This window comes from Episyrphus balteatus, chromosome 2, assembly GCF_945859705.1.
Source record: "Episyrphus balteatus chromosome 2, idEpiBalt1.1, whole genome shotgun sequence".
NCBI classification, from domain to species: Eukaryota; Metazoa; Arthropoda; class Insecta; order Diptera; family Syrphidae; genus Episyrphus; species Episyrphus balteatus.
Window position 1 is genome coordinate 9,017,636 of NC_079135.1, and position 15,770 is coordinate 9,033,405.

Consider the following 15,770-nt stretch of genomic DNA (forward strand, 5'->3'; position numbering starts at 1 on the left):
AAGTATACTGTCTTTTAGAAAATGTATACGATTTTTAAAACCTATTGGTATTTGTTTTGAAGGGCCCTATTTATGATTCGTGAGTCGATAGATTTTGCAAATATGTACATACAGTCGAACTTCTTTATAATAAGATTTTTTCATAAAACTTCTTTATAACGAAACAATTTTTTGATCGTGTGTTAGAAAGAAGTTTGTTGGGGTATTCCGATTAGAAGACATTCGCATCTTAATGCAGCGTTTCTCAGTACTGCTGCAGTATTATTTTTAAACCCGAGTAATCTCCTTTACTAGTTTTACACATTTTACTAAATTTTTGTCCACAGTGACGCCAACTAAATCGGTCCTAGCGAGGTATCCGTCGTCGGAGCGAAAAATTCTCTGATGTCGTACGAATCATGCTTTAAAGTGTGCTTCCGACAGGTAATTGGTAATTACTCTCCGATTCGTATGAAATCGGACAAATTTTCGCTCTGACGACGGTTACCTCGCAAGGGCTGAATATTTAGTTCCTTATGTGTTCTGAACGTTTTATCTAAAGATACTTGATTCGAATGTGAAAATAAAAATTGACTGAAATAAGTTATTTCTAATCAAATTGCATTTAAATTTTGAACCAACCAACTTCAATTTCAAACAAATGTACCTTTGTATCATCTCCATTTTGTCTCGGCTTCAATAAACATACCTACCTACAAGAAAATCCCAATAAGAATGTTTTTTATACATTAAACAAAAAAAACACATTTTTTTCGGATCAACTAATTTTAAATACATTTATTTAAATCTTAATAAAAAAAAAACTGTTGTGAAACGTATTTACAAACACTTAAGCTTTATAGAACTTGTTACTCCGTCCTCGTTCAAGTCTACGTTAGCTTCAATTTTAAAGAGTCCCTCCGGTGTGGCAGTTGCTTTCAAACTGAAATCCAATGTTGCATCCTCGCATTTAACATGAAATACTTCTGTTTGTTCGCCTTCTTCTGTATTATTCGCCTCCTTCTTAGCCTTCTCCACTTCAACAACAACAACACTTGGCAGTAGTGAACCCTTTTTGAGAAAAACCTTCAATTTATCTTCAGCATCATCGTGCCAAATGTGCAAATCACTTGGTGTAAAAAGACAAGTTTCTTTATCAACTAAATCCTGTCCTTCTGCATCGAGTAAGAATGTAGCCTGACGAGCGCAACCAATGGCCACTACTTCATCAGCTGCATAACTTGAATGGATCTTAGCCTCCGGAAAGCGACTAGTAATAGCCGATTGGATTTTGGGTATCTTCATTGTCGCCCCAAGTAAAACAATCTCATCAATCTTCGTTACAGTATTCTGATTGTCAGCAAATAGCTTCTCGACGGCTTCATTAAGGACGGCCATGAATTTGTTAATAACTGGCTGAATTAAACTCTCAAAACGGGCTCTGGACATTTGCATGCTAAAGTCCACCCCATCCATCAGAGAGTCGATATAAATCTGTGTCGTTGGCAAGGAGGTGAGAATGTGCTTGGAATTGGTAGCAGCCGTATAAATCTTGGCTATTGAACGACGACTCTCTTTAGGATCCAATTTGTATTTCTTGTAGAATTCCTGACAAACGAATTCTACAAGAGCCTCCGTATATTGATTCCCACCAATTGTAAATGGCCCAACTTCCTCTATCAAAGTATACAGTCCCCCAGTGACTTCATAAAGTGTAAAGTGACTGTAAATGCCACCGCTTTTAATGCAAAGAACAATCTTTCGCTCTGAGTCATCATCGGCTTGAGCCTCGCCAATGCCATAAGCCAGCGCTGCGGCTGTCATCTCGGAGATGACTTGCGCCACATGGAAACCAGCCTCTTCGGCTGCAGCTGCAAGACTTGGCCATGACTCAACCGGATAATAATTCGGTATGGAAATGACAACGGACGGTTTGGGGAATTCTTGCAGATAAGATTGGCGCGCCAATTCGAATTCAGCTTGGAAGAATTTAACACAAACAGCATGCGGAGATATTTTAGTGATAATCTCTTTGTCTGCGTCGCCTTTAGACTTTAATTCGAATTCTTTGGTTCCTTCGTTGTAATAGCAAGTAATGTACTTACATGCGTCTTGGATTTTCTCTGGAGTCAACGTGGATTGTGAGAGAAAGAATTGCAAACTGTTGGATACACAAGAGGCTGGCTTGGAGGACATTTTCTGCTTTGCAGTTAGGCCGCATTCGATTTCATTGCCTTCGGCAAGGAGACAGGCCTGGGAGACGCGATCACCTTGCTTATTGGCAATGACTTCGGGATTGGCATCGGCCTTGACTGTGGCAATGCAAAGTGTGCTATTGCCGATTTTAATTCCAAATCTTGGCCACATTATTTTAGAGTGTGATATTAATGAGTGTTTTAAAGTGATATGGAATATTATTTTTAGCAAGCAGTTTTAAAATGTATATAATATAACCTCACACGCGATGCCAATTTTATATTTCTTCTTTTACCACCAAATTTTCCGCACGGCTGACATTTGTGTGTTACAAAAAAAATTTGTATGGTTTTTTTTTTTAACAGCGAGATGACAGTTTGGAACGAAATACGATCCACAACGTGCAAGTGGGATTAGGTAACGTAACGTTACGTAATGGTACTTGGATTGTAATAAAGGTGGAAACAGATTATTGATAAGTAGAAAGCAGTGTTCCATTAGAAATTGCGAATTTTAAATGACACGCAAATTGGATTACTTTACAAGGGATTTTCAATGGAACGCACTGTGGGCTAGAACGCTATTTTAGCTGGAATTAGTTATAGAAATTCTTGAAATAGTCTAAAATTGCAATTAAAGGCATTAAAATCATGTCGAATGATATAATAATGATAATTTTATGGCACAACAGACACTAATGATAAGAACAACAACTAAAATAAGCGAATTATTATGTAAAATGAGGTTTTCAAATTTACAACACATATTATTAGTCTAAAAAACAAAAAAAATGGGGTCTTTGAAGTTTGAACGCATCAAATTCGAAAATGGTATCATTGAAGCGAACAAAAGTTGTTTTTACTTAATATGGAACGTAAAATGTTAATGCAAATAAAAAAAACCGTTATGTGAAAACATTCAACTTGTTTTCTTTTAATCGTAAGTGGTTTTCTGAATATTTTGCTCCCTAAACTTTCGGAGTTACAGCGAAAAAAGTTTGCTCTTGTAGGACGTAGTTTTATATAAAACATAAACCCATATAGGCTAGCTACTTTTTAAAATTATTTCTAGAGTGTGCCTATGCGTGCCTTTTTTTAAAGCTTAGGAACATTCGTTTTATATAAAATCGGTGCTAGTAACATAATTTACTTTAAAATTCATACACAAAAGTTAAATATAATAACAATTTATTAGCAAATACTATATTTGGACATATCACTTATTGATAAACTAGCAAAATTTTCACAATCAATCCGTTAAAACAAACTCGGTAAACGAATATCTGGATAGAGAAAAAAGTGGCCTTTTTTGTTTTTTTTTCGAAAAATTGCTTTCGATTGTGTTTTTTATGTAGTTAATGAATGTTTTGGCCTCAACTTTGAATGAGAAATTATAGCTAGTTCATTTATCTATCGAATGAGACCAAAATTATCAATTTTGGAAGAAGTTGACATTTTTAATTAATTCCAGCTAAAATACCTTTCTAGCCCACAGTGGAACGGACGAAATCAATAGGTACAATTCGAAATCACATATAATCTTTCAATGGAACGGACGAAATCAATAGGTACAATTCGAAATCACATATAATCAGACAGAAAACCATGAGAAGTTTACTAAACTTCCAATCGATGCGGCTAAAAAGAAAGTCTGTGACATATTCATCCACTCCGGTAGAAAAGCAGTTCAGATGATAGTTTTGAATTGAATATGATTTCATTTAATTTTAAATAATTTGCCACTAAGCACAGCTAATTAGTTAGCTCTTTTAAAAACTAATAGATGATGCTTCTTAATACTACGTTTCCACCTACCCTAAATACGAGATTTAGCTAAGTAGATTTAGCATAAATCTCGACTTTTATTCTAAATCTCGGATTGAAAGTGGGTAGCAACCCAAATCTGAGATTTAGCGAAGTAGATTTAAAATAAATCTCGAGATTTATTCTAAATCTACTTAGCTAAATCTTGGATTTAGCGTAGCTTCTGTACGGCTTTATACAAGCAAAATTGTTAATTGGGAGATTTGACCAATGGATAAAAACCAAACAAATAAATTTGTGGATAGCGAAACAGACCTAAAGTAATGCATTTTTATTTATTGAAACTATTGACGCTTCTTGGAGTCACGGCACCTGGCGGACAGCGCCGGAAACCTCAAAGTGATATAGATTAGAGCATGAACTTGCTCTTAGGGTTCAAATTGCTAGAATTTTAAGGGCTTTTTATATAGGAATTTAGTAGGTAAATGTAATTATTGTAGGTATATAAAAACAAAAACAAAAATTTAAAAAAACACAAAAATTGTTTTTCAAAGGAATAAAACAACATCTGAAATCAAATTGACCTCTAAAACAAGTATGCAATTTCATTTGCATTTAAAAAAAAAAATTTCAAAATTCTTTTGAGCCGTTTTTTAAAAAACTAATTTTTAATAAATAATTTCTTGGAAAAAAAGTTTTAAAATAAAACTGGTATGCCATTTTGTAGTGATCACTAATCAACATCTAAAACCAAAATTTCAGAAAAAATCAATGTCCGGTTTTCGTAAATTTGATTTTTCAAAAAAAAAAAAATTCAAAATTTTCCAAATCCAATCCAAAAATTAGGTTTTTCAAATTTGTATTTTTGCTTATATTAAAATTATATAAATTATTTTTTACAAAAAACTTCGTTGAAATCGAATTATAACGGCCATATTATTCACTAGTTTAAAAAATACATCTGGATGTAAAGAAATTGAAATGTGAAAAATAAATCAAAATCCATACTAGGTATTCACTATCACACAGAGAAAAAATAGTAATTTTTAACTATTTTCATAGTTTAACTATTATCATAGTTAAAAACGGTATAACTATTTTGGATTTGGATTTATTTTTGATGACATTTGACAATTTTACATGCAGATGCATTTTTTAAACTAGTTTATAATATGGCCGTTAGTTTCGGAGAAAATTGGATTTAAAAAAAAAAAACGGTCCTATGGTAGGTACCGTTAATAATGATTTTCAAAAAAATGGTAAGTGCCGTTATTTTTGGTCCAAAAAAATTAATTCCAAAAACCCCTCTGGAGAGTCGCCAAACAACGCTACGAATGCATAACTTGATTATAGTACCTACATCCTACATATATCGCAAGTAAAAAACAAAAAGGTATAAAATAGTGCTGTGTACAATTTGACAAGAGGTGTTAAAATTTAACAGTTGAATGCCATCAAGAGCAGGAAAAAGAACTATAGCTTAATAAGTGTACTTAACTATCCACATTTTGAAATAAAACAAGAACGATTTTTACTATTCAATATAATTAATTCACATTTTAAGTGTATTTTAAACAAACAATTTCCTTAAAAAATATACAAACATTATTATAACTCTCATCTTAAGAATAAAAACCTACTTACATAGGAATGGCTATTATTATTATTTGCACTATTAAAATTTAGGCATTGCCATCTTTGTTTTTTTTTTTTTTAATTTTTAATTAAGAAATACTGACAAAACAATAAAAATACCTAGAGTTGCAATTATATTGAAATTTTTATTTTTAAATTAAGTAAATTCTCGAACGTTCCTTTTTCGGCGTTAAACGCTGCAGCAGCAAATCGGCCGATGAAGTTCTTCTTAATCGTGTTGGCCTCTTTCGACTGCCAACGTTCGTAAATGATTTACTACGAGCGTGACGTCTTAAGTGGCAATTTCGCTTTTTATTGCTTACTCGGAATGGATTATTATTAACAACATTGCCAAAAACTGAAGCTGATGATGAATTTTCCACTTCTGAATTGCTAAGATCAATTGTTTCTAATTCAAAATCATAATAAATACTCCCTCTGTTATGTGTTAGGCGAGGATTATAATGGCTACATGATGGCTTTTCCATATTATTCTCAGAGCTATCGGCAGAAGATTTTGAACCTAAATTCTTCACATCCTTATCTGTATCGGATGATGATGTGTTGGAGATGCAATTTGCCTTGATAACTTGATTAAACATTTGTATAAGATTTGATGGTGATGTAGATGGAATCGGATTGCTGTGATCATCGGTGATTGGTGAGGGATCTCTGGAAAGCTCAGATCCGAAAATACTGGCATTACTAATGTATGAGTTTCTTCAAAAAAAGAAGATGGAGTGTTTTTTATTAGTAAATAATTTGATGTTTAAGTTGAAACAAACCTGTCAATTGGTAAATTGGTTCCATAGTTTAAAGACTCAGCCGGTAGAAAATCATTTAAAAATGTTTCAGGAGACGAAAATGTATGTCTTAGACGTTGAACTCTAAAATTTTGATTACCATTGTTAAAAACAACCCAGGAACGCTTGAGATAAGTATTTTCAGTACAGATGTTGCTCTTAGGACGTTGTGATTCTGCAAAGAAGTTAAAAAGTGATAGTTCTTAAGTGGCGCCCAACGAAACTATAAAAAACATTACGAATGTAGAAACAAACAAAAATGAGACCTAACTCTATGTTAAATGAACAATTTTGAACTTTATTACTCTTTGTTTCATTATCAATTTGTAAAAAATGAAATTTAGTTCTTAAGTGGCGCCCAACAAAACTATGAAACAATTTACAACTGTAAAAATAAAACTAACTAACTATCTGTTAAATGAACAAGAATTAAAACATACGTTGTTTCATTATTAATTTATAAAAGATAAAATGAAGTTCTTAAGTGGCACCCAACAAAAGTCAAAAAGTTAAAGAAGTTAAAGTCAAATTATTTTTTTTTGTAAACTCACTTGTATCACTTCCCGTTAATGTTTGCGGTATTGCTAAGGTAAAGGAAATGTTAAGGGATTCGTCTCTAAACTCATTAGAGCATTCCTCAAACTGCGTTGGCGTGCCCGAAGAGCTTGGCTGCTGTTGCTGGCGCTGCTGGTGGGAAATCTGGAGTTGTTCCGAGCAGGGAGTGGGTAATTCACCCCCAATGGAAATCGATGTTGCGCTCGTTGCATTCCCCATGGGTTGACTGCTTGTCGAACACCTGCATTGCCTTTCTGTGCCCGTCTCTGCAAGGTCTGCAAGCGGGAATCTTATTTAAAATTAATTAAAATGCGATATGTGAGTGAAATTATGCATACGGCTTACCACAAGCTGCAGTTGCTGCCAATACACGAGTAGCTAGCTCTTGTATGGGATTTTCCATTGGATTAATATTGCCTGATGGTTGATTTAATGATGATGCAGCAGCAGCTGCTGCTGCGGATGCTGCTGCTGATGAAGTTGATGGACCGTATACATGAACAATTGGCTGTGGAAGATTATTATTGACAGTTCGGCCGTGACTGCGAGATCTGTGAGACATAAAAAGATTGTTAATAAGTAAAAGAACAAAACACTAAATATTTGACAGCCAACCTAGATGGATCATGATGATGTCGTCGATGTCTTCTTTGTCTTTGGCGTGATTCATGATTGATCTCTTGCTCCATTCCGATTTTGATAACCTCTTCATAGTCCGGCGGTGCTTCATAATCAGGGGGCTCATCTGTTGTTAGTTCTTCTTGGCGGTCTTTTTATTTTGATAGGCAAAAAAAATAAATAGAAGAAAAAAAAACATTAATTTTCTTAAGATAAGTGGTTTCAGAATTTTACCTAAAAGCTCACTAATAGTTTGCAAATGATTCTGCAACTCTCGCTGATGTCTAGCTCGTACACCCATTCTATATAGAATCACCATCCAACCAGAAAGAACTGCAAAAATCCCCAATGTACTCATTACGAATATGCCTGTAGCTGTCTTCAGATCTGGGTATTGTTCCATTTTAGGAAAATAATAATTAGGCTTATGGGAATACCAGCGACGATCGCTTTGCAAATGAGCCCAATCTTCTTCACATGAATCGGGCTCGTCGCTTCCATCGCCACAATGGTCAAATCCGTCACAATGTAAACGTATTGATATGCAATGATTGTTGTTGCATAAGAATTCAGATCCAATATAACAGTCTACAAAAATGGAAGCATATTTTAGAGAAATTAAAGATTTTTATTTGTGACATTAAAGGCCTTCCGAAAAAACGGCCACTGAAGACAAAAAAAAAAAAAACGCTGCCGTTGCTGACTTCTATAAGACGCTGTGTAACTAAAATACCACACGAAAAAACGCTGTCGGTAGTAGATTTTGTATTTCATGGTCGTCGTTTTGGGAGAGCCTTAACTGCTACGGAAATACCACTTCAAAGACACAAATTTCTATCAACGTATCGTTTGGTATTCTTGCTTGTTGACGCATTTGTTCGGAAGAATATATTCTGTCCGATTGGGATATTGACCAATGAAAACGGATCTTACATGCATGAAGTTAATAAAAAGTTACTTTTGAGATGATTAAAAATCTAATACTACCAACTTAACACCCTAGCCCTTTTCCTTTAATAGGTGGCAAAGTACTACTAGTACTTTTCTAGCGATTTTCAATTGAACGTTCAACAAAATCTACTAGGGCAAAAGAGCACGAGTAGTTCTAGTAGTAAATGTACTAGATCATCTACTCATAAAGGAAGGGGCTCCAATCCACTGGAGCAGAAAATTTAGTGCTAAATTTAGTACTAGATCTACTAATCTTCTGCTCGAGTAGCCTAACACCTCTAAATTAACGCGTATAACGCTGTAATTTTACTGATCAATATATTTGGATGTCAATTTAAAATTTAACAAATGTAAACTCGAACTTAAGAATATCCCTATTTAAGTGCAGCGCTATCTCGTAGAAACTATTTCAGGTCAAGTAAGCCGCGTTCCTTAATAGGTGGTAGATTCCGAGTAGATAGGATGTGTAGTTGGTAGTACTAGATTTTTAATAATGAATAGTCTCGAAAGGAACGCAGCCGTTATTTGCCACTTAATCCACTTTCGTTTGGAGTACCACCTCCACGTGAGTAAATAATAAGTAGATGGTAGTACTAGATTTCTACTCATAAGTAGACTACCACCTCCAAAAGAACACAGTCCTTATATTCAAATAAATGGTCGTGAAATCGAAACGCTGCATCTCTGGCTAGAAGTGAGCAGGTATGGTATTATATTGTGAGGGGTGTATAACTGTGTTGTGAGGGTTGTATAACTGTGTTCGCAGTTCATTAGGAATAGACTCCATATTTGGCAGCTTGAAAACGTAGAATTATATGGTTTTCGAAGGTCAGAAACGCGAGTTTTTCAATTAATGGAAAAAAAATTTAATTCACATTTAACTTATGAAAAACTGATGAAATATTATCTCTCCGAAGTGGTATTTCCGTTTGTTAGTTAATAAGTCAGTAAACTCACTTAAATAATTGAAGACACTATAGACTATAGCCAGTTTCGAAGACATTCCGAAGACACCCCTTAAGCGGATATAGTAGCCAGTTAGAATTGGTACAATATGATTTTCCTTGCTCATTCCGTTATTTGGCCAGACAACACTCTCAATAGCTGACGCATCCGATGTAGTTCCCTGACGAATGGTAAGCTCGGAACGTGAAGCCATTCCGTAAAATGACTCAACTCTCAGAGAAATATGCGTCTTCATCATCATATAGTTATTTCCAGGTTTGATAATCCAAATACAATCATACAAGCGTACATCGGTGGAATTATCTATCATATTCATCATGGTTATTGCACCTCCTGGTCCAGACACCATACCACCGCAATCTATTAGGATATAAAAACATATATTTGGCTCTCAGTACTCTTTTTCTTTTAAACCTCTTACCTGTATTTGGTATCAACTGTTGGTCTTCTTTAATCTGTTTAGACGATACAAAACTAACTTCTGCTCTAAAACCGGATCCTGTAACACCATTACCACGAAATTGCAGTAGCAATGACTTCCCACTGCTTATGATAATCGGTGGACGGAAATGCTCACCAGCATAAGAGTCTAGCATTTGGCCATTTGAGTCGAAAACCTTAAAATTTCATAATTCAAGGTAATCTAACAAACCATCATGAAAAAAATTTATATAAATTTATTTATAGACCTCCAAAGTCGACGATAATCCCAGTTGGAAGTCTGTGAACTCCAAACGAACTTGACAATTATCTGCTTCACATGTTAGAATATGTTCAATTCCATAATCACGAGGATATGACATAGGGAAGTATGGTGTTGATATAATTTGTGGTATGAATTGAGAATAGTTGCTAACGATGGATTGTGTTGGTGAACCACTAATTATTTTAACATTTCCTATAAAAAATTAAAAAAAAAAAAAGATAAAAAAATTAATCTTAAAATAGTATAACAACAACAAAAACAACTTTATAGGGTTTTGTAATAAATTGAAAACAACAAGATGTTATGTTTGCTTTGAACTTTTCAAATAGGATTATTACCAAGTTATCGATTTTGGGGGTGCAATGAAATTACGGAGAGGTAATTCATTTAGCCCTAGAATGGAAAACTTTTTCTATTGATCCAAATTGCACTATTTTCAATATAATAACCCTATTGTTCTTCTTATTGTCAGTTATAAATTGAGAAATACAAATTAAAACCATTGGGTTAAAACCTAATTTTTATTTCAATGCACAATGTTAATCATCATTCTACATGTCCAAGCCTTTTAATAAGTAGGTTATAACAAGAAATAAAACTTCAATTTTTCAGCAGTAACTATCGAATTGTAATAAATTGCTTGCTCAAGAAGCAAAATTGACTATCTTTTCTAAAACCGTTTTTTTTTTAGAAAATAACACTGCGAGCTTTTTTGTTTTAATGATGCAAGTTTCTGAGATTTGAATTCAATATTGGGATGATGAAGAAGTTCCTCTCAGTATAACGTTTCAATAGTTTTCTTGTTTCAACATAAAGTTAGATCAAACGCTAGAAAAGGTTTGACTATTGGAAGGAGGAATTAGATTTTTCCATATTTTTCAAAAACACATTAATTTCAATTGAATATAAAACTTAAATGAATTTGTACATAACGATATTTCTAACTTTTCTTAGATCCTGTTTCTGTTTTTGAAAAAAAGGGTGTGCAATTGTGCATTCATAAACACGCCATTTAAGTTATAATTCTATTTTATTGACGAACACTTAGAAAAAATACCATGTTTAATTGTTGAAAGAAACCCTTTTAAAGTGTCAAAAAAAAAAACAACTAATAAATGCAACTCCGATAGGGACGCGTTAATTCAAAAATTAATAAAATTAGATTTCTTACTAGTTTGGTCTATTAACTCGAGTTTGTGAAATTCGAATATGTAGGTAGCTTAACACTTCTTAACCTTTATTTTTTCGTAAACTTTGTATTTTGAACATTTTTGTTTTTGAAGTTCTTAATGATTTGACTTCGAAAAAAAGTCATCGTCAAACATTATGGCAATATGGGTGAGTTCAGAGGGTCAGAGCTGAAGAATGAGCTGCCGAGGACCTCGGGGTAAAACTAAATTTTTTTAATTACAGAATAAGGATTTTGGTCGAATTCTATGTATCGGGGTTACGAGGTCAATTTAAAAAAATGGCACATCACACCTTCATCCTCTAAGCGCTTCAAATATTTTTCTTTAAATGATTTTTTTTATAAACTATAATACTAATTACATTTTCCTCTTCTGAATGCATATGACCAAAACAATTTTAAAGTGTTGTATATTCTATTGAGAAAAATTTAAGAAAAAAAAAATTATTTTTGTAAACCATTTTATCAAAAACACTTCGTCCAATTTACTTGGTTTCTAATTTTACAGATAGAATAATATTTAATAATTTAAAAAAAAATTGAAATTTCGTTCACAAAAATAGTTATTTAACAACACGGCAATTTTTTACCCATAGAGATTAAAGTATTTTTAATTACCTACATTTGAAAAAAAGATCATGGAAATCGGTGGTGTACTCCGTACTCCCTACTCCCTAGTAATGCCATTTTTTGTTACTTTAGTCACTCCACTAAAATTGTAACAGTTATGAAATGCAGTAAAAGTGTTCTGCTCTGCAAAAATTTAAAGAAACTTCTTAAATTTTTTCAAAATTCAGTTGTTGCAGAGAACCTATTTTGAAAAATTCCGATTTAAAGGTAGTTTTTGTTGCTGAATTTGAAAAAATTCAGGTTAGTTTTAGAATGTCCAAACGAAGATTTTATTTGCAAGACTTTTTTTAACACTAATTCCCTGGTTTATCCCGTTTTTTTAACATATTATATTATTTTATTTTTTCGTGATTTTTTCTTTAATTTTTAATAAAGACAAAAATGTATGTCAATTTCCCTAGCATGAAAATTGCATTTTTTTTTTCTGGTAAAAAAACTTCTTCAAATTAACAATAGTATTTTTTATAAGATTTTAAAAACAAAATCCCTCATTTTGACATCTTAAAGATCTTAAAATGGAAATGTTTGAACTGACAAAAATAGGGATTTTCTGAAAAAAAGTTTTTTAGATTCAAAATGGTCAAAACTATACTATTTGTTGAATCACTTTTTTATATTTAAGTGTTCACTTTTCCCAAAACTTTGCACACTTGCATTTTGAGAACAAAAGATATAACTTACTTTCTGAAAAATATTGCAATGTGAAAATATGACTGTTTGTCGCACGATAGAAGAACTTCAACAGAAGCGTTCTAGTTTTGCTGCGAAACACCTTGCCATCGCCACAAAATTCTTGTCCCGAAATAGTTGTATCATAAGGTGGTTCAGAAAATTGTATATGCTCGCAAGGACACATTGTGGGCGATTTTCCACCTACGCCATTGTTGGTAATTCTCTCACATGTCTTTGAGAAATTGACATACGTGAAAGTAATCCGAATCACACACTCCGCACATGTAACCAATTCCAAATTGCACTGGTACCAGATATCATTTGTGCGATTCCTTATATTAAGTGGTGTATAAAGTGTACTCTATAAAAAAAAACCGTTAATCATTATTATTCACTGAATTGTTTTATTTTGATATAATTCACACCCGATATGCTGAAGTAGTAACATTACGGGCATGTAAATCGCCTCTTTCTCCCAATTCGAGAAAATGCCTTCGGCCATTCCAATGACTGCAGATATCCAAATCACGATGACTATTGCCCGAATAAGCTGATTTTGCGTCCTTAAGGATTGCCAAAATAACGAAACCGAAAAACGCAACGATCTCAAGCGAGTAGTAATTGTTTTTAAAAAGCTGTTTCATAGCAAAACTTGAATTTGATTTTTTTAGAAATAGGGTCTAGGATTGAAGAAATAGCTGAATGATGATTGCGAATGGGTACCATAAGTCCAACCGTTCGCGACTCTGTATGGATTTCAACTAAACCGAGTTTTCTTGTTTCACTATTAAAGCTGCAATATACTTGTGAAACTAAACTATACCAACCCTATAATAGTACTAACATCGAGCGAGGTACGTTAAACCTTATTATTTTCCTACCAACCTACCTGTTTTTCTTTTTAAAGAAGCCATAGAATTTCAGAACAACAATGTTTCGTAACTTAAAATGGTATTTTCCATACATTCAGCATGGGGAGACTATTTATATTGGAAAATGTTGGAGGCAGACTTTTTTAGATGCACTTGGAGAAAAACCATCCTTAAAAGAAAACAAACAGAAAAGTGTACTTTCAAATTGTATTCCTTTTTACGTTTGTTTCGAACAGACATAAAAATGCTCTTTTAAGATTTTTAGCCTCCTGGATGTCAGTTTAGATGCATTTAGTGTGCAGTTTAATTGTCAATACGTAAAAGCCTTAACGAGCCTCAACTTATGTGTTGACTTCAAAAACTGCCTTAAAATTGGGAATTATTGGAAACTTTAATGGGTAAGGCCACTTACTAAAAAACCTATTACTCAAGTGGTGACAGTGAACCCAGACATTATTTATTATTTTCCCTGATGAAAAGAACAACGTACTAACCATCAGTATAATGGATTTTGATTTCCTAAAATTCTTTTCTCAGTGTATAATTTTCTCACCCACATTATGGGAGTTTTAGTTCTACACACACTATGCTTATGTTTTGAGTAGGTGGATCATGTCAAACGGTAATACACACTTTCAGGGATTCATTGACACGTTTGCTTTTTTGCATTTATTTATACCAATTTTTGTTTGTTTGTTTATAAGAACCCTCTAATAATGTACCCTTATTTTTACATTGTCTTTTAACCAACATCTTTAGCCTCAAAGGGCTAACCAATTAAATGCCTGTAAAATTGAACATTATTTTGAATACAAAGAACGCGATATATGATTTTGCAGTTCAAAGATATCGAAATAAAAAACAAATAAGGATATCTATGTCAAAGTAATAGAAAAGGGTTAATAACAGGAAATGTACCTACTGCAAAAAATTCATTTTGGAAAAATTAAACTTTGCCACTAAACATAATAATGTAGGTATAGAAATTACTTCACATGTAACTGCCTGAAAATGCATGATTTGTCTGTACGTGACACAATTTTCTTGTACCATTGAAAAATGATGTATAGAACAAGTACCGATATTCTCTCAAGTGCTATGAATTAAATTTAGATGTACTAAAAAATATGCAATCGATTTTCGATCTTGTTTTATATAATTTCCCTAGAGGGGAAATAGAATTTTTTTAATGGTACCTTCCATATGAGCAATATGAAAACCTACTTTTTTCAAAAACGACTCTTAACTATTTTGAATCACGTTTTATATAGTTGTCCCACTACAAAATCTGTAGGAACAAAAATCATTGCAAAAATTCTACCTTCGTCAATTTTCAACCGATTTTAGTGAATTTACCGGTTTATTTATCAGTTGATTTTCAACCGATTCTTATATAAAATGAAATTTCGTTGAATTTATAAATATTATAAATTAAAAATAACAAGTTCTAGTGCAAGTATGTTATGTCTAAAACCGATGTCAAAGTGTACAAAATTTAGAACAAGAACAACATATTGGACATCCATGAGCTTATGAAATCTATGTTTTTTTTATCTAGCCACATGTTTTATACATTATTGATATCTTCTTAATATTTTTTTAAAATTGACGACGACGCTGTGATTTGTGCAATACCTGAAGCCTGATGGTCGAACGTCAATATATGAAAACAAAAAAATACTTCATATAGCACGTATACGCCACAGTGCATGTGGGCAAAGTGCAAATAATGTTAATAACAACTTAACCTAAGAAGAGTTTTTACATATCGATCTGCAGTCGCTACTTTTTCCTTAAATGAACTCTAATGAAAAAAAATTTGCTACTTTTCCCCGGAAAATCGATCGTTTTTAAATCTCTTCTTTAAAACGGATTTACACAGATTTTCGCACACACTACAAATTTTTCTAAATTTTGTAAAGAAATGAAATGAAGAACCAGAGCCAATTTTTGTTTATTTGTGAAATATAAATCAATTTGAAGCAAAAAATAAACAAATTTTACGTTGTTTTGTTCTTACTTTGAAGTTATGTATAATTTTCTTTTTTCATCGGTCACCTCACTTGGACACACATACATTCACAAAAAAGAGATCGCTACTTTTTTTTATTTTATAAACAGCCAAAAAGTATCGACTGCAAGTGGTTGAAAGGAATTCAACATTAGATGCATGAAAATATTAATCGACGTTCTCACATTTTGGGTATACATCCAAATACCTCCAAACCCAAAACA

At 32.9% G+C, this 15,770-nt stretch overlaps 2 protein-coding genes across 4 annotated transcripts; both read right to left on the reverse strand.

Annotated features, from left to right (window-relative positions):
* Window positions 1-731: 731 nt before the first annotated feature.
* On the reverse strand, window positions 732-2,527 carry LOC129908941 (heat shock 70 kDa protein 14-B). Its single transcript, XM_055985787.1, has one exon. It carries the CDS (start codon window positions 2,344-2,346, stop codon window positions 820-822), a length of 1,527 nt encoding a protein of 508 aa, XP_055841762.1. The 5' UTR covers window positions 2,347-2,527; the 3' UTR covers window positions 732-819.
* Window positions 2,528-5,513: 2,986 nt separating this feature from the next.
* On the reverse strand, window positions 5,514-13,565 carry LOC129908945 (uncharacterized). 3 transcript variants are annotated; one of them, XM_055985792.1, is made up of 11 exons: window positions 13,089-13,565; window positions 12,673-13,024; window positions 10,156-10,364; window positions 9,888-10,083; window positions 9,458-9,826; window positions 7,784-8,137; window positions 7,547-7,700; window positions 7,277-7,482; window positions 6,928-7,206; window positions 6,359-6,551; window positions 5,514-6,278 (listed from the first exon to the last, which is right to left on the reverse strand). In XM_055985792.1, the coding sequence occupies exons 1-11, from the start codon at window positions 13,305-13,307 to the stop codon at window positions 5,726-5,728; spliced, it is 3,084 nt and encodes a 1,027-aa protein (XP_055841767.1). In that variant the 5' UTR covers window positions 13,308-13,565; the 3' UTR covers window positions 5,514-5,725. The 3 variants fall into 3 exon arrangements, with proteins under 3 accessions (XP_055841767.1, XP_055841766.1, XP_055841768.1); XM_055985791.1 differs by having other exon boundaries at window positions 5,516-6,293; window positions 13,089-13,560; XM_055985793.1 differs by lacking the exon at window positions 5,514-6,278 and having other exon boundaries at window positions 6,416-6,551; window positions 6,928-7,220; window positions 13,089-13,564.
* Window positions 13,566-15,770: the final 2,205 nt, after the last annotated feature.

Excerpts from the sequence above, each read along its gene's own strand:
- LOC129908941 (XM_055985787.1), bottom strand. The coding sequence starts at position 2,346 with ATGTGGCCAAGATTTGGAATTAAAATCGGCAATAGCACACTTTGCATT.
- LOC129908945 (XM_055985791.1), bottom strand. The coding sequence starts at position 13,307 with ATGAAACAGCTTTTTAAAAACAATTACTACTCGCTTGAGATCGTTGCG. Across the intron at positions 13,025-13,088 it reads TTACTACTTCAGCATATCGG|AGTACACTTTATACACCACT; the intron begins GTGTGAATTATA and ends TTTTTTTTATAG. Across the intron at positions 9,827-9,887 it reads ACAGTTGATACCAAATACAG|ATTGCGGTGGTATGGTGTCT; the intron begins GTAAGAGGTTTA and ends ATATCCTAATAG.